General features: G+C 26.9%; 4 protein-coding genes and 1 non-coding gene across 5 annotated transcripts; 2 read left to right on the forward strand and 3 right to left on the reverse strand.

Moving 5' to 3' along the window:
* The first annotated feature begins 323 nt into the window (after window positions 1-323).
* Window positions 324-6,416, forward strand: LOC135119581 (uncharacterized). Its single transcript, XM_064043984.1, has 9 exons — window positions 324-386; window positions 509-622; window positions 923-1,062; window positions 3,106-3,157; window positions 4,223-4,286; window positions 4,482-4,515; window positions 4,697-4,790; window positions 5,997-6,104; window positions 6,344-6,416. The coding sequence occupies exons 2-9, from the start codon at window positions 580-582 to the stop codon at window positions 6,391-6,393; spliced, it is 585 nt and encodes a 194-aa protein (XP_063900054.1). The 5' UTR covers window positions 324-386; window positions 509-579; the 3' UTR covers window positions 6,394-6,416.
* A 110-nt stretch (window positions 6,417-6,526) lies between these two features.
* Window positions 6,527-8,115, reverse strand: LOC135119580 (uncharacterized). Its single transcript, XM_064043983.1, has 5 exons — window positions 7,923-8,115; window positions 7,625-7,761; window positions 7,299-7,430; window positions 6,756-6,875; window positions 6,527-6,643 (listed from the first exon to the last, which is right to left on the reverse strand). The coding sequence occupies exons 1-5, from the start codon at window positions 8,020-8,022 to the stop codon at window positions 6,554-6,556; spliced, it is 579 nt and encodes a 192-aa protein (XP_063900053.1). The 5' UTR covers window positions 8,023-8,115; the 3' UTR covers window positions 6,527-6,553.
* Window positions 8,116-8,947: 832 nt separating this feature from the next.
* Window positions 8,948-12,569, forward strand: LOC135119611 (uncharacterized). Its single transcript, XM_064044016.1, has 8 exons — window positions 8,948-9,051; window positions 10,569-10,625; window positions 10,681-10,772; window positions 11,576-11,742; window positions 11,798-11,915; window positions 12,216-12,307; window positions 12,371-12,434; window positions 12,499-12,569. Exons 3-8 carry the CDS (start codon window positions 10,716-10,718, stop codon window positions 12,514-12,516), a joined length of 516 nt encoding a protein of 171 aa, XP_063900086.1. The 5' UTR covers window positions 8,948-9,051; window positions 10,569-10,625; window positions 10,681-10,715; the 3' UTR covers window positions 12,517-12,569.
* Window positions 12,526-18,152, reverse strand: LOC135119598 (uncharacterized). Its single transcript, XM_064044001.1, has 9 exons — window positions 18,046-18,152; window positions 17,850-17,975; window positions 17,678-17,797; window positions 17,511-17,563; window positions 17,163-17,452; window positions 16,666-16,850; window positions 16,443-16,556; window positions 15,912-15,996; window positions 12,526-12,647 (listed from the first exon to the last, which is right to left on the reverse strand). The coding sequence occupies exons 2-9, from the start codon at window positions 17,943-17,945 to the stop codon at window positions 12,526-12,528; spliced, it is 1,065 nt and encodes a 354-aa protein (XP_063900071.1). The 5' UTR covers window positions 17,946-17,975; window positions 18,046-18,152.
* A 683-nt stretch (window positions 18,153-18,835) lies between these two features.
* Trnae-uuc (transfer RNA glutamic acid (anticodon UUC)) lies at window positions 18,836-18,908 on the reverse strand. The gene has a single exon. It is a non-coding gene; the product is annotated as a tRNA-Glu (tRNA).
* Window positions 18,909-24,985: the final 6,077 nt, after the last annotated feature.

Here is a 24,985-nt window from a genome sequence, read left to right on the forward strand (position 1 = left end):
AAAAAATGATGATTATTAAAAAAGAGGAGCTAAAATCTGCGTCTTGGCTTCTAATCTGGCTTTCATTGAACGTAGGCTTGACGCTCTTAAATAAGGTAAGGGATTTTTTTGCAGTAATTATAATTTTTACTTTATTAATTTTTCTGTAAGGCATGTTTCATAAGCTTTCCCTACGCACTTACAGTTTCTTTTGTTCATTATCTGTGCTCGGCTTTGGGCGCTGCAATTTGCATGAGGTTCTCATTTTTAATTTTTAATATAAAAATATTAATTTTCGAAGTTTGTAACTTTTAGATTAGGAAATATCGAGAAAACTTATCCAGACTCTCTAGAATACCAAAAATTGTTACTCTTCAGTACTATTTTCAACATAAACATTATATTAGGTAAAGAGCAGTAACTTTTCCACAAAAATTTGAGAGATTATTATTACAGTTATATGTAAAAGGAAATTATGAAAGTATTAAGTCGTCATTTAGTTATAAATAAAATTTATCGTTGATTATAGGGAACGCCTCTATCAAGGTAGTTTCAGTGGCTCTCTCACAGACCGTTCGAGCCATTTCTCCTGCGACTACGATGTTGATCTCATTTTTAATTTTAGGAACAACTTTTTCTCTAAGTATATATTTCTATCAATATATTATTCTGTATTGACACTAATCTAAAGTAAATTATTACAGTTTTGATTAATAAAATATATAATCTATGAATTCTTATTCTACTATTACTAAAAACATAAAAAATATAATAGTTCTAATAACTTTTTTATATGAATTTACGAAGAATTCTTATATAACTATTATGAGGAAATTATAGTTAATGATCTCATCATTTAGTATTCTTTTTGACATTAATTTTTATTTATAAGTAAACTCAACGGTTTTGAAAAAATTTAAATTTATAAAAATTTTTTTTCGAGGGATTTGGATTTCTGTTGTTCCTGTTATAGTGGGAATGATTTTGGCTTGCTATGGAGATGTAGAAAACATTACAATCTGGAGTTTGACGATTTTAATTTCTGGTTGCTTCGCTTCGGGTCTTAAAATAGTCATGACTAAAGTAAAAAAATAGTTAATAATTTTTAAAAGTTTTATAAAAATTTAAAGAAATATTTTAGGAGTTGAACTTATTATGATACTGAAATTTTTAATACTATAAATATTTTTAAAACAACTTTGTAAAATGTGTAATTTAATTTTTATTCAAAAAATTTAAATTTTTCAATAAATTTTGATTTTTAAGTAAAAAAAAATACTACTTTGGTTAAAATTTTATATAAAAAAGTTTTTCGTTTACAGCAAATATAAGTCCAACATAATCTTTTTTTCAAAATTTCTGTAAAAAAAAAAAGTTAAAATTTTATTAATTATTTAATTTTTATATTTTTTTGTTTTTAATAATATAAATAAGAATGTGGAAAACCACAAATTTTAATTTTATGAATTTTAGTAGAATTTATTTTAAAAGCACTTTTTTTTTCAAAATTAAATAAATTTTGAGAAAAAGGAGAACATGTTTAATTATTGAATCATTTTGAATATATATATAATAATATGAGAAACTAAACAAAAGTGTAATTTTCATTATTTATTATGTAAAGTTGAATTTTTGAATTTTTTCATGAATTTTAAAATATTTAGTTATTCTTTATTTCTTAATTTTTTTTTTAAATATACTGTTATACGTGAAACGATATGAATTAATTTTTTAAAATATTACTTTAAGTTGAATTTTCTAGATCATTCACTTTTTTTTATAAATTATCTAAATTTAAAATTTATAATTTTATATTCTTTTTATTATTTTTAAATTATATAAATAAACTTACTCGAGCTCCTGTTATAAAAATGTTACTTTGCAGGTTTATAATTTTAATTTTGCCCCAAATTCTGTCTGTTATATATTTTGTGCCTTCTGCCTTGGGCGTTGTAATTGGTCTTTATTTTTTTCATTATTTTTACTGAATATTAATTTTTTCATTAAAAGTATTTTTCATTTAATTCTGCGCGGGTAACTTAAAAGCTTCCCATTTTTGCTGCAAGACTTCTTCTAACCTTGTTTATTGCCTCATCGGTTTTTATCGATGAATATTTTCACTTTTATTATTAAAATTTTAATTCTCAACTTTACAGCTGATTAATTTTTATTTACTTATAATTTTTTAAATTATATCCAATTATCTTTATTAGTATTGATAAAAAAAATTATGAATACATTAACCAATGGCGTATCAGAGTAAAAAAAAATCTGCGACGAATTAACTTAACCAAGTACTATTTTAGTTTATTATAATATAGTGTTACAAATAATAATAAAACCAAACCAAATAATTCCTTTACAATTTTTATACACTCCTTATTAAAGGTATTTTTTAAATCTTATAAGGATAACTTTAAAGCTGACCAATTTTGTCCGCTTAAAATTTATTTAGTGTTAAAAAAATGAGCCGCGAATTTTATTTATTTAAATTTTTGTTCCACTTTTTGGCGGTTTTTTCTGTAACTTCGTTTATACTTCTTTTATATAACTTTTTTTTAATAATCATTTTATACAGTTTATTATTGGTCAAATATATTATTAACATTTAATAGAACTTTTTTCAATTTTTTATATTACTAACTTTATAAAGTGGTTTTATTAATAATTATAATAAATAGTTTTTATATATACAAGCTTTTTATTTATTAAAGAAGCTAGTTTTTTTTTGTTTTTATAGTATTTCTATTGCCATGTAATATTTGTATTTTTATTTATATATTATGTTATAAATAACTTTGTATATACTGAAAATGATTTAAGTTTTTCATCGTAACCTTAATGTTTATGGTTTAATAATTAATGGTTATTATCAGAGATATTAGTTTATTATATTTTTTATAAAATTTTATAAACTAGTTTTTAATGATTACTTATTACTTATTATTATATCATAAATAAGTTTTTTCATATTAAATCATTAAACAATATTTTTTTTTATTTACATGGAAACTGTGATTTAGTATTATAAGTAGAGAATATAACAATTATTAGACTAAAAATTCAATTGTATCATTTTATTATGATTGTTATTGACGGACTTTAACAGACTTTTATCTAATTAAGGTTTTGCTTTCAGGGTCACATCGTTATCATCCTTTTGATTTGCTGCAAAAAGGTCTTCTTCATTATAGTTTAAATTTTTTTCTACATTTCATTAAAAACAAATATTTTATGGCCATAACGTTTTAAAATATTCTTCTTATTGGACTGTTTTTTAAAGTGCTAATATTATTCGTCTAGTAAAAGCTTGTAACTTTTTTTAATAGTAATTTCCTTTTCAGTAGTAACAAATTGAAACAGTATTATACACGTTCTTATTGGTTGTTTTAATAAAATTAAATTTAATTTTTCTATTAAATACTATATTACAATAATCTAAGTGATCTAATTTACTTAATTTTTGCTCTGCTTTACCATTATTTGCTTCTAAATAATACTACAAACAACAAAATATATTTTTATTGTCTCGTTAATAGGCTTATTTTTAAGCCTTTAAAATTGAGACCAAATCGTTACTACGAAGTTTTTTGTCGGCTGTCAACTAAAATATTAAATTACCTAATAAAAAGGAAAGAGTACAGCTTATTGTTTTTCCATCCCTTATAAAGTCTAGTGATTTGGATGGTATTAACCTTTTTTTTCTATTTAACGCCAATAAAAGAAAACTAAACGGTAAATTCAGCCAACTACTATAAGAAAAAATATTTCTAAATAAATGCATCGGATAATGCTCATATATTAATTATAATTTTAAAATACCGTTTTGTAACAAAATGGAACAAAATTTACGAAAACTTTACTATATAAAGAACAATTTGCTACAAATTTTAAATTTTTTTAAATTAGAATGAGTAACTCGTATCATATAGTAGTGGTTCGTACCATTTTGTTCCCACACGAGCCAATAAGCATTGGTCAAATGCTTTTTATAAATATTGGGTAGCGAATATAACTGTGCCAAACTTAAGCACTTTCACTATTTCATAGTATCAGTTTTTTAAAAATTACGCCACACGCTTTATTTTTCCGAATTTCTTCTTCATTATTATATAAAACTAATAAAATTTATTTCGTTTCTATGAAAAAAACTTAATTACTACTTTTAAAAATAACAAAAATATTATAATTATTATTTGTGTTAAATACTTTTTATTAATCGTCTAACGGGCCAATAAAAAAGTTACTCCCCTCTGTGCCATCCAATTAACTCCTGTTATTTTGTACCTGGAATATTCGGGCTTAAGGTACAATAATTATAATAATAACAATATAAGTAGTGATTATAATTATATTAATAATTAAAATTAAATACAAGTTTTTATTATTATTATTATTAGTCTGTATTGATTTTTTGCAATTTAGCGTCATAATAATAATTATAAAAGTAAAAATTATATATAAGATGCGAAAGATGATTTAATAATACAATTTGTATTTAGAGTAGATGACTCGGTAAATTTGAGTCAATGGATGGTTTTCATAATTATTATTCTTATTCTTATTCTTATTATTATTATTATTATTATTATTATTATTATTATTATTATTATTATTATTATTATTATTATTATTATTATTAATTATTATGATTATTATTATTATTATTGTAGCTGTTATTGTTGTCATCGTTACGTTATTATTATTCCATCGAAAGGTCGTCTTTGCTACCGGAATCATGGCTTTCTCCCTAAACATTGCTAATTTTTTCACCAATCGCGTAGTGTCGCCATTAACGCTAACGGTTGCTGGTTGGTTGTTTATATAAAACGTTTAACTGGTCTTTTTATAATTTTGCAATAATTGTAGAAATACTACAAATAAAAAAAGCCCAACAAAAAATTATAACTATTATTGGAGGCTACATTCTTATAATTAATATTTTCATATTAATAAAAAAATTTAAAGTATTTGTTCACTACTTCTTCGCTCTTTAAAAGTCACACATGGAAAAAACGGAGGTTACTAATTAGAACTAATTTAGAACTAATTAGTACCACTTGTTTTATTTTGGCTTATTCTAGGTTAAAAATTCCCCTATTTTAGTGCACATTGATAGTATTCAACCAATTTTTTAAACTTTCTCTCAGCTCTCCACTTATTAGCTCGTTTAGATTAAACAGCACCTTATTGCGCTCGTTTTCATTGGCTCTATGTAACGTGCACTGCACATAAATAACTTAAATATTCAAAATAGTTTTCTTAGCCTTACAATTGGCCTAAATAAAGCCGGTGCAAATAACCAATATGTTTAGCTTAATGGTTAACTATTTTGTAAATATAGAATTATAATATATAACACCTAAACTATTAATGATTGGATCATAAAAATAATATTTAACTTATTAACGAAGAGTAAATTTTTTTTGCAACTTAGTTGAGTTAAACTTATTGGTTACTATTTTTATTATATTTACTATTTCATTATTTTATTTTTGAAATGATGATGATGCTGTAAACATTAAAAAAAGATGGTAAAAATTATTTTTTTCCCCAACTGTCGGGTTACAAACAATTTTTAATAAAAACTATAAAATCATTTTTAGAATTTTATTCTAACTAAAAAGCGCTACAACCCTCAAAAACTACCAAACTGACCTATTACTAGACCTATTTAAAATCTCTCGGGAAATTTTTTTAGTATTTATAATGCTTTTTATAATTTAAATATTTATATATTCATATCTCTCACTTATTAAATTTTTTTAATAACGTAATAAAATTAGTGTATTCCTTGTTGTATAAATCATTATTATGAAATATATGAAATATTTATAACAAAGCTATAGATATCATAATTATTGTATATACTGTTATAATTAAATTATTATTTTGGCTAACGGTATTTATTGGATTATAATTATAAAATATTACTTAGATTAAAATTTTCTATTATCGTATTGGTATGTAATTACTATTTTGTTGGAATAATATATTTATTTATAATAATTTATTAGGTAACTTGAAACAAGTACTGACTATTTTACTATCAATATTTATATTCTCAACAAAAATAACTCCTTTAAACGGTATTGGAATTTTCGTGACTATTCTGGGAGGCGCCGGTTATTATTATTAATAGTATTATTATTATTATTATTATTATTATTATTATTATTATTATTATTATTATTATTATTATTATTATTATTATTATTATTATTATTATTATTATTATTATTATTATTATTATTATTATTATTATTATTATTATTATTATTGTTGTTGTTGTTGTTGTTGTTGTTGTTTACTATTTTTACAATAAAACAGGATACTCCTTTATAACTTATATTGAAAATAACAGACTACAACCGCTTCTTCCAAAAACAGAAAGTGCTTAATGAAAAACTTTAATATACTTTTAACTATATTGCTTATTAGTATCCTGCCAACTTCTAATAGATTTTATAATAAAAAGTTTTTTTAGGAAAGTATAATACATGGTAAATAAACTAATAAAGTGTACAACTTTAATGTATTCTTAAGCTTTACTTAATAATTTATTATGAAATAATTATTCCATGTCATAATCCTCATCATCCGTCCTCCTTTTCATTGGTGTAATTGTAAATCCAGCCTCTTCTGATAGGTCTTTACCAGCAGCCTAAATATTAATATTATAATTATAAAAAAAAAAAAAGTAAAAAATATATTATAAATAAAATCTTTTTATAAATTGTAAAGTAAAAAATTTCGACTAATAATAATAATATAACCTTTTTAAGAGCATCGGCTGTAGCCGTAATTATTATTGGATGAGAAGCAGATTTCACGCGATGACTTGGGACCACCACAGGCGTAACGGCTTCCTCCACAGTAGGCGGTTCAGGTTCGGACTAAAAAATTTTAATTTAATAAATTAAAAAATATTGTGTAAGCTTAATATTTTTCTGTATTTAAATTTAATTTTAATTGGTACACATAAATTATAAGTGTATTAGCAATTATAAACTATTAATTCTACTAAAAATTAATGAAGACCAAATATATCAAAAGATTAAAAAAGGAAACAACAGAATTATATAACTATTAAACTTTCTCACTTTAAATAATTATTAAAAGTTAGCATAGACCATTATTTTATTTTTTAATATTTTGTTAATTAATAATAGAAAGAGAATAAAAGTTGAATACAACTAAGTAAAAAAATAATTATAATATTGAGGTCCAAAAGTTTTGTAAGGATCTCGGATATATATAAGAATATTTTTTCCTATTTAAATTAATTATAATTAAACAAACAATAAGTGGGAACGAACTTTTTTTGCTTCAAGCTGGTAATTAGCTGCTGTTAAACACCAGCGCTCGTTAGGTAAATTAAATCCGTACTCAGCGGAATCAATAGGAGGAAGAGGAATTGAATTTTTAGCGGCAGCCAACTCAAGATAAAACTTAAAAAAAATAAAAAGAAAAATAATTAATAACTAACTTAGTTAATAACACTTTTATTAAAAACTATAATTTTCAATTAAGGGAAAAAAGTAAAAAACACCACAGCAGGAAATTAAAAAGAGCCTTATAAATTTAGAGCAATCTAAAATATTTATATACAAATTTATAAAGACTGCGTTCGATTATAAAAAACCTCTCTTGGAGGAGGAGAAGTGAAGGTTTTGTTGATCCTAAATTGAACTGCAAGCTTGACGTCATCGACTTGCAGTTTTTTTCTTCCAGAATGTTCTGCAAAAAGTTTTGCGTCTAGAAGTACTTCTGAAGTGTATCCTTTAAATAAATGTTTTTAAAATTGAGATGTAGTTGGTTAAGGGTAGTAAAAAAGGTAGCAAAAATCATATTATATTTATCAGAGAAACTAAAGTTTGGATTAAGCCAGTATCATATAGCACAACTTTCCTTTTAAAATTATTATATAAGTAAATTATTACTATAAGTTAGGTCGAGAAGCTGATTAACAACTCTAGATTCGTAGGATGTGACACCCATAGAATTTAAAATTTGTCTTATTGCTTCCGCATTTTTAGGCATTGCAGTAGCGTTTAAACTATTATTTGTATTATTATCTTTTGTTTTGTCTGCAAATATTATTTCAGAATCATCTAAAGAGGTCTCTTTACTTGACGCTGGCGTTGCACTTTCCATAATACTTTCTTAATAATTTCTATTAAACAAGCTAAGCTACTTTATTACGTTAGGCATATAGTCTTTTAAATTATTATAATCTACTTTAACTTCTTTACGATGCGAACCGCATAAGATATAGATATTCAGAATAACTTTTATATAAAGTCTTAAAAAAGGAGGGCTAACCGCAACTTTAGTTCGTCCTAAACCATCCGTTATGGAAATGCACGGCGTTTGTAACCTTTTTTCGTACTTCTTAGTAAGAAATATAAAGGAAGCAAAGCTTTTCTTATTATAATATCCCTGTACTTCGTTGTCTTGATTGTTCATATACCCTAAATCAAACTGAGTATGAAATGATGGGAAATACTCAAATTGTTTTGGTTATGTAAACAACACATACACTTCCCTTGCGTAATATCTTATCTTGACTATTCTTAAATTTATTATACTTTTTTAAACCTAACAATTGCGTTGCAAACTATATAATTAGTGATTTTTATTAACTTAGTTTGTTCTAATTTACTCCTGTGAATAACTACACTATCTAACATGTGGTAAATGTGTACTTTTTAAGTGTACTTTTTATATTATAGACGTTACACACTATATGGGGAAAATGAAAGCAGGCAGAGTGAAACTTTTATATAATGCCCGAATTGTTTATCTTCCTATTATACGGCGGGACTACTTTTTTTATTTAACTTGTTTTCTAATTCTTCTACCATCCGGGCTATTCTTTGCTTTTTCGTGAGTTTCCAAGTTTTTTAGCTTGAAAAGTTCAGGCTATTACTATATTAATTATACTCAGAGCTCCGTATTTGTGGGTCAATAGTTCTCCAGCGGTAGTAATTATTTCCTTTATTTTGCTGATCTATATAGTAGCGACCTTCTTGAAGTGCGCTTTCACCGATCCTGGATTTTTACCTCGAGGTAGTTTATTTCCATCCACCTTTCATCTTAATTTGTTACTTTCTTTAATTCGTAAAGAAATTTAACACATATATTGTATGATTATAAAATTAGCTCCATTTCTAATTCTATCGCTTATCAACACTTTTTAATAATAATAAAACGTATGCCATTGTTTAATTTAATAATATTAATATTTAAATTCTATATAATATTATTGTAAGTTGTTTTTTAATTTAATTATATTATTTAGCTTAAATTATACTTTATTATGTTTTATAATAATTAATAGAAGTAATAAAACATTTTATATAGTTACACGTTATATTCTGATACTATTAATTTTCTGAAAATTATACTTGTTACTTAAACCAATTTTAATCCCAAATTTTATTATAATTTTATTAAAAAAAACTTTTACTATATTTTTGTAATAAATATAGTTTTATTTGTACTATAGTCAAGCATTGTTTATTTAAACTTTTTAGATACCAAACTTATAATTTTCCATTATAACTGAAAATTGCAAGAAAGCGTTGCGGGTTTATATATTTTTAATTTATTAATAAGTAAATTTAAAATCATGAAAACATACTTACAATTTATTTTTATTTTTATAACTTTTTATCCAAAATCTTTCGACTTAAGAAGTTGTAGGACTGCTCGCATAGTATGTATAGTATCAGTACCTGATCACTACCTAACAATACACTCTTTTAATCCGAACGGTATACAAAAGCATTTTACAGAGCATCTTTACAAGCACTGTTTCAATCATACATTTAGCTAATAAGTTTTGATGCTTTCTGTATTAAGCTGTTACAGTGGTTCCGGAACAGAAATTTAGTGTTAGGTTACTTCATTCATTATGCAGCTCTTTTTGCCAACGCTTTCGTCCACAACTAATCGCTGCTTGACAATAGGGTTCTGGATAACCTAGCTACCTTGGTCAAACTTTTATAATAGTTTATGAATTGGATATGAAAACTTTTTAAACAAAATTTGTAGGATGTCCATTTAATTAAAGTCAAAGTATTAATATTTATATAAACCAATATTTTTTTTAAAAGATTTTAATTGCTTAATTTAAAGAAAAATAACTTATTTGCAACCACAAGAAAATTGCGCCGCTTACCTTTCTTTTTGGCATGTCTTGGGTGCAAAATTTTTCCTGTAGTAGTACACACGTGCCTTTTTTCACGTGACAATATAGCATTTTTTATAATTTCGTTGTCGTGTGAGTAAGCCCAACTTTCCGTCCATTAGCCAGTCATTTTATTGTGCTAATTTTTATTGTAAATTTTCAACGTCAACAAATTTTTTAAACGTTTCACTAAAAAAACTTAAACCAACATTGATGATTTTTTATTGGCTGATATTATTAACATCGCCCCTTTTATTTTTTAACGACACATCATTTTATCATTATTACTATTATTGAATAAAGTAGCGTGCTTTCCTCTACATGAAAGTATATATCAATTTTTTTCTAAGAAAAGTGATTCAGAATTTATTATGACAAGTTTTTATATGAATAGCTCAACTTTCAGCAGGAGTTCTTCCTGAAGCTTCCTATAAGGATATTATTATTAATGGTTCATTAACGTTTTAGAATAATACTAATAATAATTATTAATAATAATAATAAAGGCTTTAGCTACCGCCTTCACTTTTGTAAAACTTGCATGTTTATGAGGCCGCCTCGAACAAGTCATTGCGCTCGCTGTGATAATTGTGTTGAAGTTAATTATTATTATTATTGTTATTGTTATTATTATTATTGTTATTATTATTATTTTATTTATGTCTTCCTCTTAATAAAGGTTTATTAATAAAAAGAATACTTCATACAATTAAGACCAGCTGCCTTAATTGCATTAACTTTTTATTTCAGAAAAAGCGGTCGCAAATCATAATTTCTTATGAGATTTGCCACTCGCCAATAAAAATTCAACAGCTTTTTATAAAAAGCTGTTGGTTTTAGAAAGTAAAAATATTCTCTCTTCATTCTGCTAAACTGCTGGCTTTTGTTTTAAAATACCAAATTTCTAAAGGTTCTCTTTGATAATCCTTCAAAAAGTTATTAAAAACTCAAAAATATTTCTTTTAACGTGTCAGTTACCAATAATAATTTTTTGTAAGAGAACTTAATATATATTAATTGTCATATACAACTGAAAACTTAATTCATAAATTCTAAGAGCTCGTTAAGAATTGTTTTTGCCGGCATTTAAAACTTTTTATCTTATACCTTTTTTATATACGGACGATATGAAAATAAGTTGATATATTATTCTAAACAACTTTTAAAATTCCAATCTTTTCTTAGCGCACTATAAAGTAGTGCACATATTAAACTTCTTATTTATAGTTGAAAAAGCTTACCGAAAATAGCCGCAAAAACTAATTTTTTTCTTGCTTAAAAATTTTTTTTAATAAAAAATACGTTTAATTTAGTAAAGACCACTTTTTTCTTGCAAATACTTTTGACTGGTACACATTGTTCTCTTTTAATACTAATAATACCATTTACTACGCCGAGCAGCGCTTCGACCACCACTGTCCGTGGGTTTCCAATTGTATTGGAAAAAGAAACTATAAATACTTTTTTGTATTTGTAGTTCTTCTTGTGGTTTACGATCTCTTCATATTCGCTCTGGCAGTCTCACAAATTGTCATGACACTTCCACGTGAACGGTCCTTCCCAACAAAGTAAGTGAACTGCTTCCCACGTTTCTTTTTTTAACCTACCAATGAAAACGGTTAGAAAAGTAACGGCTCCACTTATATTGTGCATTTACACGTTTATTGCGCTGCTGCCGCTCGGATATCTGGCCGGATACCACGTATGTTTGATCGCTTCAAACATGCTGACTTACGAAAAGGTGTAGTGTTGGCTACATGACTATTTTTTTGGTTTATGTTCAACGCGGAGTCGTTGATTTTTTTAATTTTCGTTACCCCTTTAAACATTGACTATTTTTATATTTATTTTTTTCCCTATTTTTTATTGCCACATTGTAGACCACTTTATAAATTTTATAACTCGTTTCCTTGCTAATATTTTTTTATTATACTACAATTATTTTATACTGTTTTTTATAATCTATATTTTAGTTTAAACTGTAACAAAAACTATCACTAACTACTTATTAATAAAATTTTTATTATTACATTATTATAAGATTTCTAAGCGTGTGAGGAAGAAAACCAACCCCTTTGATAAGGGCTTGATAGCGAATGTTAAAGAACGTCTATTGGGCCCTCACTATCCCAGGTATGTTCTTATTAGTTATTATCCCTAATCAATAATACTAATTATTGTTTATTTATATCCCAGTTACTTTAAATATCAATTCGACCAAGCTAAAGAGTTAGAATCCACCAATGAAATCCCGCAAAATGTTTAAGCAGACCAATTATACTAATTTAAATAACTTAGTAAAGTTTAATTTCTAACAAAAACAGCACCCAGTAAATGACTAGAATTTATTATTATTGTTGCTTCTGTTGGTATCCGAGAGATTCGTAGTCCAAAGTGGGAAAAGATATGACTTCGCGAATAGAGGATGAGTTGGTGAGAAGCATCGTGAGCCGGTCTATGCCCATTCCCCAACCTGTCCAATAAAATAGTTATAAACAAGCAAACTCGCATAGCAAAACAATTTTATAATTTTTCGTTAAATATTTTGTTAACTCAAACTTCATTTTTGTTGTATACAACGAAATATCGAACAGCAAAACAATTTTCTATAATATTACAAATATTGTTTTTTTTATTATTTTTCATTAAACATTTTGTAACTCGATATTATTTGTGAGCACATTCCTCAGTCTTTCCAGTAAAAAAATTCAAACTTCAGTAATGTTGTAAACAAAAAAATATATCGATAAAGAATTATTTTCCATAATATTACAAATATTGTAATTATTATTTGTTATTAATATTCTTTAAATATTTTGTAACTCAGTATTACTATTGAGATAAAGTCATTTTAATAAAAATTGAAACAAAACATTTTTTCATAATCCTACGAATATAAAGTTTTTTTAATATAGTTATTAATTATTTTTTAACTCATTGTTATTATAAAGCAAAAGCTAATTACCACCGTCAGTACCACTCAAAAAGTAGAATAATTATAATAAAGTAAAATATAAATATAATCATAAACTTATTGAGTAAAAAAATATAATAAAAAAGTTATAAACTTTTCAATATAATAAATTAATCACTTAATAATCACAAAAGTCGTAAAGTTTATTTAGATAATATAAGCTATAAAAAAAACTATTAATATAAATGTTAATTTAATAATAATACTGAATTTACTTACTATTGTAAAAAATTTGAGTTGCTTTAAAGCTCTTTTATTTCGTTATTATTATTTATAGTAATAAATACAACTCGTTAATTATAGTTTTTAAGAAATTTTTATTACTATTATAATTTTTTTATAATTATTATTTATACATTTGATAATATAAATAAACTTTCATTATGAAAAGATAAATACTTTGGCCTTAATATAAATAATAAACTCAATAAAAAATAATAGATCAATAATATTAACAAAAATCAGAAAACTTATTTATACACTAATAAATCGTAGAACATTTTATATAAAAAGAGTCGTCTAAAAGAAAGCAATGTAGAAACTATTATTATAAATAATAATTATATAAATTATAATAGCTAATGCGTACAATAAATTTATTACTTAAAAATAAACTAAAAAGTTATAAATATATACAAAAGCAACAATATGTTATTACTATAATAATTATTATATCAGACGTAAGAAAAGTTTTCATTAAAGCTAACTTTACAGTTTATTTTCTTTAAAAAAAATTTATAAATGATACTCTAATTAATCTGTAGTATTATAATATTAATTAGGATAAATATTGTTCATAAAGGCCCTCATAAAAAAGTCTTTCTTCCATAAGAAAAAAAAGGGATACATTTTTTATAACTAAACAGTAACGAATCTTTACAATTTTTGTAAAAAAGGCGTGCTTTTGAAGGAAAGCATATATTCACAATATTATTGAGTATTCAGAACATGAAGTTTTTATACACTTTATATTTTATTGTAAAGCTACACTTTTTCTAATGAACTAAGTTATTAATAACATGAAAGTAATAAAAAACTTAAACTTTTCATAATATATTATAATAATTTTTTCTAAGTAAATAAAAAATTTTAGGCATTAACTATATAATAATAAATAAATAATACCATAATATATACTTTTTTTTTATTAAAAAGTAAAATATTAAATATACATAAAGAAATTAAATAATTATAAATGTTATTATTAATATATTACCGTCACACTATTAATATATATAATCCTTTTACTTTTAATTATTGTATAAAAAAATCTATAGACGATAATATAAATTTTATGAAAGAAATATACATTTATAATTCATAGTAAAAGTTTCCAAAACTAAATATACGACAAAGAAAAAGTAAACGTTTATAAAAAAATCAAAATAATAAAAAAACATAAAGCACTCAACTCATTTATAATATATAATATAAACATTTCATTGCAATGCTATAAAGTAAATAAATAATACAACAAATTCATTTTTGTATCTAAAGAAGTTTTTTCTTATATAATAATTGTTTAATGTTTAATGCTTTAGCACAAAATTTTTTTTAAAAATATAAATAGTAAGTTAAAGCAATTTAATAAAGAAAAGGGAAAAAAAAAATTCTATTATTGAAGTTTTATATAGTAAAATCTTTAAAAAAATTAAATATTTTTATTGTTTCATAATTAGCAATAAGATTATAGCCACTAAATATATTTATAACATTGTGAAAGTTTATGTTTTACATTTAAGAACAAAAAAGAATAACCTTTTCTTCTTAAACAGTAAAAAAAAAATTGCATCGATTTTAATATAATCTTTAAAAGTTTCTTAATAATATAATAAAAGCAGAATAAACTTTTTTTAATACAAATTTTAATAAAACTTTATAATTAAAAATTATATAAACTGATATTTAACAAAATATAGACAAGAAAATTATGTAAATTTTAAAGAGATGCTTATATAATATTGCCTCGCAAACAAATATTCATAAAAGTGCACTCAACATTGGGCTTTATTGTTGATTTCGAGGAAAATAAATATTTTAATAAAAATAAATATTTTTTTCTATAATTACAATAAACAAGTAAGCATTGATAATGTGTAAAGGTTTATATAAAAATTTAATACTTAATAATAAATTATTATTAATAAAGAAAATAAATTTTATTTAAGTTTTCTTTTTAGTATTTAAAGAAATACAGAAATAAAAAGTTGTTGATTTCAAAGTTTATACCAATAAAAAGTGAAAATAAAAGTTCTTAAAGTTTATAACTTCATTGCTTCTAAAATTATTAGTATAATAAAAAAAAATTTTCTGTGCTTAACAATTATTTTTTGTTTTCTATTATAATAAATAGATTAGAAGTTCATAAAAATATAAATATTAAAAAATAAAATATAAAAAACTTTCCATCTTTAAAAAAAAAAGTTTATTCAGTCTTATTATTTTTAGAAAAGTATATATAATTATATAAAAACCATCATACTTATGTTAAACTTCAATAAAAAATATGTACTCTTCAAAGGTTGTAATATCGTTTTACAATAATAATTAAATACAAAATTCAAAAAAAGCTAGCTGCATAATAAAAATTTTTCCAAAAATAAAGAATGAAAATTTTTATACAATTCATAATACTTCTTGTTAATACTCTCTTATATTTTTTATATAAAATTTTATAAAGTTATAAATTGTAACTTAAAAAATTTTTAAATATATAGAGATAAGTAAAAAAAAAAATAACAGAAAACTATTAAAAAGAGTTACCGACGGTCGGGGGTAAGCCATACTCGAGAGCCTTGCAAAACTCCTCGTTCATAGCCACGTGGTTGGAACTTTCCCTATTTTGCAACTTTGGGAAAATTTTAATGTGCAACGGAGGTAAATAATAATAACTATTAGTAGCCATGTTTAGATTCGTTAATATTTGTGTTATTTGTACGCGTAATTCATTAAATTTATTGCAAACCCTGCCGACTGCTATATAAACTTTGAAGCGGCATCCATTTTTTTTAATGTAACAGTAAAACCAAAAAAAACTTTAAACGGAAAAAAAAAGCTAAACCCCTTCTGTTATTCCTACCAAAAAAACAAAAACGGGGCCAAAGTCGACTTACGGCAAGAGAAACAAAAAAGCGAAAAACTACCAAACTCTTTCAGATTAACTTATTGCAAATTAAATCATAGGCCGCTGGAAATAGCATCTTTACTGCTACCAATTTTTATTTTTATATCAAAAAAAAAAACTTTTATCAAAATAAAGCAAAGAACAAGAAAAATAATCCCTAAAAAAGGAACCTCTTCATATTCCATAAACTTCTGCCGCTGCTTCATGGGGTCTCCGAGCTCCGTATAAGCGTTGCATAGCTCCATCCCGTTCACAAAGAACTCAAACCTCTCGCTTATGCCGGGCTTTAATTTAAACAATGAAGTAAAGTCAGAAATATATATGAAAGATATGAAAAGGTTTAACCATAATAATATACGAAGTAAAGTAATCGGGGTAATAAAAAAAACTTACCTCGCTGGGAGAGTCGCACGCTAACGGACTCATGAACGACGGAAAGCCCACAAGAAAGGTCGGCTGCACGCAGGATGGCTCAATCAAGCTCGAGACGAGTCCATCAAATAGTTGTATCCGCGAATCGCTGGCTTTAAAGGCGATGCTCTGTCGCGTGCACAGCGTTCTCAAAGTGATCTCCAAGTCTGCCATAAAAAAACTTTAATGAAAGCATGGCTTTTATGCAAGCAGGCAGTCTCCATTATTTGCTTGGCGAATTTCATATAGAGACAGCGATTGCTCACAGTACATAAAAAATACATAGGGAAAAAGTGTTTTAACGATAGGTAAAAAGGGAATTTCTAAACGATTTGTTTGTTATTATAATATTTGTGTTTATCTTTTGGGAAATAAAATAATAAGAAAAAGTTTTTTTTATAATAATTATTCTAAACATATTAACATTAGAAACAATTCAAGTATACTAAAAAAAGTAATAAATAATATATAATTATAACTTTTATCAAACACATCAACAGAAAGCCCCGTTTTTTCAAAAATGGCCTTCAACACGTGGACTCTTGCAAATGGCTTGGAAAAGTCGAGAATAACAGCTTTTCTTGCATGCGGCTCTTCGGCGCTGGAAACTTTTGGAGTAATTTCAACGGCAAGCGCCCCCTTCACAGCCCTCACCACGTGGCGAAACAATGCTTCCGTGCGAGCCACGAGCCCTTTCATATCAGCATAAGCCTCATAAAATTCAATACTAGTGAACTCCGGATAATGCCGGTGGCTAAACCCTTCATTTCTTGGGGCCGCCGTAAAAATAAAAATAATAATTTCTTAGATATAACTAATAATAAGACCTAAATTGTTTTCCAATTTCGTAAACCCGTTCAAGACCACCAATCACAAGAGTCTAGATATTAAAGTTATAAAAATATATTATAAAATTTAGCTAACAAAATAGAAAACCACTGCCTTTCAAACTTTTAACCTTAAAAAAAATGTTATATATATTTTTTAAAAAAACCTTTAAAAAAATTTCGGGTGCGATCCGCAAGAAGAGTTTCCTATCCGAACTAGAGAATTTAGTTACGAACGGCTTTGCAAGCGCTCCGGTGGCTGTATGAGAAAGCACCGGCGTTTCTACCTTTCTTATAGGTCGTAAAAAGTAACACTTTTTCTTTATTTTTAATTAATACCTCTACAAAATTATTTTCATCAAAATATTTCCTAATTTCACGTATTATTTTAGACCGAACACGTAAAATATTGGAAAATTTTGAGGAAACAAGCATGTCCAAGCAGCGATTTTTATATCTCAAAGTCTTTTATAATTAATATAATAACAATAATATTCTATCTATTTTTTTTATAAATAAATCTATAAGTAAAAACTTTGTTTAGCAACTGCTTCGGTATAGGATGATCGCAAACCGCTAAAACCTTAATTTTTGTGCTAAAAAGGCTTAGTTCGCCTGTTTTCGTTTTTCCAGGAAAGCCTATAACTTCTATATAATAAGTAAATCAGTTTTTAATAATTGATAGTGGTGGATAAGTACGGGATAAAAAAAATCCGATTTATACTTAATTAAAAAAGAAGAAGAACAAATAAAAATATATAAACCAATAACACAGTTATTTCGGGCAATTTTATTTATATTATCAAAAGTATTTAATGTTTCAAATCTCTTAGAATTGGCAACCACTTGTAAGTTATTACAATCTTGAGCAAGATCATAAAATATAAGATTTCTTCCAGCTGTGCGCTTTGTTATGATCCTGCCTTTAAAATAATGTATTTTTTGAGTAAAAAGGGTTATTTCCTTGATATTAAAGGCTTCTAAGTATTTTAAAATAACAACATAACCTGCTATCTGTATAGGAATTTCCATAAGCTTCTCTCCTGGTTTGAGCTCCCCATATTTTTGCCGGAACTGCGAAAGGCTATAATAATTGATAGTTTTCTGAAAGTGTCGAAAGGAATTAAACTCGGAGCTATAACTGTTGCTTGACAAAGTAAGAGATAAACAATGCAAAGGAAGCTTAAAAAAGTTCCCGGGGGATCTTGGAAACCACAACATCCTTTAATCGCTGGTAAGCAAGTCGGAAGCGAAGTCATAATCACATGCTAGCGAGCGTAGTTGTTGTCCCCAAAAGTTAAACATCAGAAGCACGAAAAAAAAAGTTCCTCATCCGGGAATCGAACCCGGGCCTTCCGAGTGAAAGTCGAAAATCCTAAACCACTGGACCAATGAGGAGGTCACCGAATCATTACCCCTATAAATAGTATATTAAATTATTTATGTAGCCCTTGACAAAGAAAGCCGTACTTGCGTACAGAAACTAAAACATATTCAAAATAATTATTTTTTACGGCGCAAGCACTGAATAGTGCATTATGTTATATTTCCCTACATCTTCCCTTAAAATCTCACCTATAAAAGCTGTAAGCCAAGTTTAAAAGGTTAAGTGGAGAAGGTGCGAGGTTGCTAGGCAATACCAACCTATCATTCAAAATTGTTTTAATGTTCTAATTTCTTTCGAAAAAATTTCTATAGCGCTTAATTAATAATTCATATTATTTATCCTTTACATATATAAGTTTAGATTAAGATTTTTTTAATGTAGTTTGTATAATGGGAATTGCTTTCTTACTTGCATCTTTATCGCTCTTTGAAGTTTGAGTATCAATTAAAACAATTTTGCACGTGCCCTCCCATCATTCAACATTATTTCAATCTTTATACGATCGCTTCATCATATGGGGGGTTAATAAAACATTTAAACGATAGGCCCTTAACATAATAATGCATAAACTTTAAGTCGATAATAAAATGAAGTAGATCAAGGCAAGCATTGTACTGAGATCGCCAGTGAATGTGTTACTATTGCCACATTATCCCGTATCAAAGCTCACTATGATTTAAATCCTCCTTGCAATGAACCTGGGCGTTTATAAAACTTAAAAATGCAAGCTGTAGCTCGACTTTTACGACAAGTGACATCTGGTGCAAAAATCATAGAAACAACGTTAGAAGACCAGTTTTCAGATCGACCGTATCGAGAGCATTGCTTTCTGCTGGCCTCCATGCCAAAAAAGAAGAAGGTGATTAAACCCGCTTTGACCAGACTGTCACAAGGGACTAAGATTTTTTGAGTAGCGAAGAAGTGCGCAGACTGGTCTATTTGTGACCGGGAAAAGTAATTTTGGACGAGACCAAGATCAATCGATATGGTTCAGATGGTATTAGGTATTGATGAAAGAGATCTGGCGATAATCGAATACTTGGCTAATAGGTGGTGCAACGTATAAACAGAGAAGAGGAATCGATTATGATTTGGACTGTATAACATGTAAGGGGGTTGGATATTTCAAAAAAGTGACAGGGAGCATCATCGCAAACACGTCTTCACAGATTATTTAGGATGAACTACCTAGAACATGCGATTGGTATAACCTAAATCTTGATAAAATGTTTTTCTCAGCAGGAAAATGTCTTATATCACACTACACTTTCGATGCGGCTATGTCTCCAATTATAGTCGTTTCAAGTGCCAGACTAGTTTCCAAACTTCCTGTTATCAATCCCATTGAGCATGCATGGGAAGTTAAAGAGGAAATTAGCTCATACGACTCATCTCCTGCTAACTTAAAAGAGCTTTAAAATCCTGTACAATCAGAATGGAAAAATATAACACCGGATCAATGCTAAAACCTAATTGACAGAATGCCAAAGAGGATAGAAGCAGTGATGGGTGCAGAAGGGAGCTGTAATGTTATTAACCCCCATTTACTACACGATATTTCCTGCGTGCAATTTTGTTGCTTAATCTATTAACTTTATAAGCTTCAACTATTAAAACAATTTAAGCTCAAGTATTATTAAAACGAAGCTAAAAATAGAAGCTTACTGTGTATAAATATTAAAGTAATCCATTACGTAAAAAAAGATATTCTATCTTAAACTTAAAAAAGCTAATATTGAAACAGTTTAAAATGCTTGTGCATGCTTCATGACATAGATTGGAAAAGCGTATTTATAAGTCCCACGATGGTTCTTTTAGATTGAGCTAAAGAACAGCAAGCTTCTAAAAACTTTAAAATTATAGGATTAACTCTAATTTGGAGCTTTATTGTCTTGTAGCTGTTCATTTTTATCTTATTTATCACAATTATTGTGCTAGTAACCTGCTAAGAGGTCTTACGTTAACTAGAAATATTTTTCTTTGACAAGCTCAAAATTTTTCACTGTACAGTGCTTAATGACTGGACATAAACAGGATTTGACCATATTTTTGGCGGAGACAACGTAAAGTAAAGCAGCTTTAGCTGTAAACCACCTATTTTTATACGTACAACTTTTGACGCCAGTAATTCTTTTTTTAACAACAAAATTTGGTTTTGAATTCCAATTAAAAAACTAGTTTGACCCCCTCAAGCACCAGAGTAAAATTTTTTATTGGGTAATTAGAATTTTTAAGATAGCCATAAAAAATTTTAGGTTATTTCGAGATATTTTTATTTATTGCTTCGTTCATAATATCATCTTTACGGACTAACCTAGCAAAATTATTTTTTATAATTAATCATTGCATAAACAACTTTTTAATGTTTTAAAACCTATTATAGTGTTGAATGATAAAGACCTTAAAAATAACCGCAAGGTTGTTGTGGCTGCAACTTTCCTGCATGAGAATAAGAAAACTTTAGGTGGTTAAGGCCCCATGGTTATTTCCAGTTTTCAATATACTAAAAAACCCACCCAAGCTGTAAGTGATAAGACGAACGCAAAAAATGGCTATTACTCTTGTCTGGAGTCTATACTTAATTTTGTATACAATGCATGAAATTCCACCTAGTTTAAAAAAATTTTAATTAGGTTGACTTGAAAACCTTTGCATTTCCTCTATTAAAAAAAAGTAACCCGTAGTATAGTACTTTTTGTTTTAATAAAAAATGCTTCAAGAGTTATTAGCAATCCTTTAGATTCCTAATCTAGTTTTTGTGTGTTTGTTTGTTTACTTTTGTTTTGTTCTGGTTTTCGGTTTTGGTTTGAGTTTCAATCTAAACTTCTATAAATGTTATATCTCTTATATACCTTTATTTTAATCAATTTTGCTATTTTTAAACTTCACTCTACTAGGACCTAAGGTTTTATTTTTAAACTTTTTTTTTATTTTAATTATTTTACTATTAATACTTAAGCGGTATTGATAATTTTAAGTGAAAAGAAAGTTTAAAAATAGTTATACTTGTGTCTGTTGCTAAAAACTTTTGTAATAGCCTTTCTTATGAGAATCTTTACTTTACTTAATAAGAAATTTAGAAAAATGCAAAAAACTGACTGAAAACTGTAAACTGAATACGTGTGCTACCTTGTAATAGTATACTTTTATTAACTTTTATATATGATTTATACCATTTTACAACCTCTCTGTAAACTCCTAGTAATTACTGGGCCGTGTATAATATTTTTTATTAGTGTGGTGGTAAAGCCTTATTTTATCAGCTTTTTATCAAGGAAATGGGGTGGAAATAATAACTATACTCATACCCATTTATGGAGTATGAAAGAAAAGTTAATACCGGAACTTCAAGTTAAAAGACTTCTCAAGGCTTTATCTTTTAAAAACTCTGTAAGTTTGCCTAGTATTTAGGGAAAATAATTTTTTTTTAAAGTCTAAAATAAAAGCAAGCTAATACTTTGATCTATAACGTTAGTTAACATCCTGAAAGTGCGACCCCCGTCAAAGTAAAATAATTTTTACTTATCCAACTACAATTTAAGTAGAAATATAGTTTTCTATATAAGCCTTATTATTATAAAAGTTACGTTACCACAGGCCATCCGGCTATTAATTTGTAATAGATGAATAAATATGATCTGCCTAAAAAATTTTTACTGAGTTTCCCTTCTTAGTAAAGAGATTTAGCTGGTAGTTCAAAGTCATCTCTTCCTTCCAGCGTCTTCTGGGGTTTTTCGCCCTTTAAGAACTGAGAGTAACCTTTATTTAGTGCCATAAATTTAAGTTTTTATAGCAAAGCTTAGAAGCTAACTGCTTAACAACAATCACATTTAATTCTTTTGGTCGTTTTAATTACTTAAAATACTTCGAGGTTTTCGTAGAAGTTTAATTATTTTAATTTCCCTCAAATGTTACAACAAAAGTTAATCTCTAAATTACTCTACCGGCAATAATACTGAACTAAAAATCTTTACTGTATAGCTTTTAGCTCTTTCATTTTGAAAATTTTTAAAATTTCACAGGCGTATTCTAATAATGTGTTAAATTTTTTAAAATCGTGCACTAATTACACTATAAGTTTTGTTATTTTGTTGAAATAATCTCAACATAGTGCATTCTTTTTTTAGGTCCTTAGAATTTATAGTTAAATAAAACTTTTTCCATTTTCACCTATTGGAGTACTTGTAAAACCTTTTAGTATAATTCGGCTGTCGAAAGGCTACATAAAGTAATTTTATATATTATGTTTACGCAATATTTTTTAGTTTAAGTAATTTTTGCACAAGTTTTTCATATTTTTCAAATACCCCTATGCTATTTGAATTTTAACCATAACTTAACGTTCGCAACGGGAACATTTGATTATCTGGGTAACCTAAAAGAGCTGCTCGCATTCCATATATTTAATTAAAAAAATAAATCTTAGCTACTGCAATATAATCGCTTGGAAGGAAATTAAAGTACTTACTAACCCCTTTTTTAATCTGCCCTACCTTAACAGCCTGTAAATAGCGGCTTAAGTTTTTTAAGTTAAGCACTTCCAATTTAGCAAATGCAAATATACATATACATTGAGTTAGGTTTCCTAATTTGTAAAAACACAAGCATTTTTGCTAACGCCTTATTAGATAAAAATTTGCTATTACGGATACGTACAGCTAACATAGTTCTTTTACAAGGGAATCGGGCTTAATGGTAAGTAAAAGGCTCAAACTCAGTCAATGAAATGGTAACTTTGTTTCTTCAATAAAAACAGAATTAAGTGCCCGAATTGCAAAATCCAATAATGAACTGTTTAAAATTTTGAACTATAACCCATGGCTGTACCTAAAATACACAACTTGAGGACCTTGGTCTGGATTTCTGGTGGTCACCGCATTAGGATGCGCGAACTCCAAGTATTGGCCGTGAACTTAGATATTAACATAACTTTTTTTTTAGTTTCAGAAATGCATTTTAAACAGGGCGGCTAGTATACGCTCCTAAACTTTTCATTGTATAGAAAAGACAGAAACAATTCTAAACACGGCGATAGCTTTATTCTTAAAGAAACATCCACGCTTTCGGGTCTTAAGGCTGTAGGAATTAAATTGAAACTAAGTAACCATGGTATAAATAACATTTTCTTAGACTATAAATTTCCGAAAAAAAATTAAAAAAGGAGGGATATCGATGCAATATTTTCTGACTTGATCCCTGTAAGTAACGGAGATCTCAATTGCAAACATCCACTTTGGAATATGTTAGTTCTTTTATCCTTGACAACACTGTATAATAACTGACTTATATAAATATATTATTTAAAACTAAAAAATCATATATGTTATTTATTAAACTGTCCCGTATGTTACCACGCATGGGAAAGACCCAGTCCGTACACAGCGGGCAGCCCAAGAAAACAAGGGAGAGATAAAAGAAAGGAAAAAGCTTTGTCATCCATGTGACATATATTTACCCTAACCGCAACCCTCTCTCCTCCTTAATTAGAGATATTAGAAAGAAAGCCTGGCAGAGTGAAAAGACCTTATGATAAATCTTAAAACCAGACTTATCATGCCACAAATTAGAGAACGGATGAGCTTGAGAGTGCCCTGATGAAAATTTTATAACAATATTGTTGGATTTCTGTTCTGGTCAAAAGGTGTTCTAATAACGCTTGATGGAGAAATAATTGTGTATTAGTATGGTTTTAAAAGATATATGGAGGATGTCCTTTCTTTTTCATGACTCTTTCGTCGATCTATAGCCTTAATGATATAGTAACACAGAAGAGCCCGTACTTATTTCATTTCTTATACCACCTGAAAACTATACTTTTTAAATCATTGCATCTTACTTCGGTGCGGTATGTGCCCGCGTAACGAGAAAAAAAAGGGATTACATGTGGAATGACCCCTTTAGAGTTCAAAGATTCCCCTTTTCAAAATGTTAATTGCCTTAACTTTGCCTTTTATCCATTATTCCCACACTGGTAAAGAATTGGGAGCTCGATTTATTCGCTAGCGCTTACCACACTGGAAGAAATTACTAAAGGATAGGTACTCTTTCTACCATTAAAGCGAGCAATCTTGATAATTAATCTTATGCT

This window comes from Zophobas morio, unplaced genomic scaffold, assembly GCF_036711695.1.
Source record: "Zophobas morio isolate AGI-343-1 ecotype UQ-CSIRO unplaced genomic scaffold, CSIRO_AGI_Zmor_V1 ptg000276l, whole genome shotgun sequence".
Classification (NCBI taxonomy): domain Eukaryota; kingdom Metazoa; phylum Arthropoda; class Insecta; order Coleoptera; family Tenebrionidae; genus Zophobas; species Zophobas morio.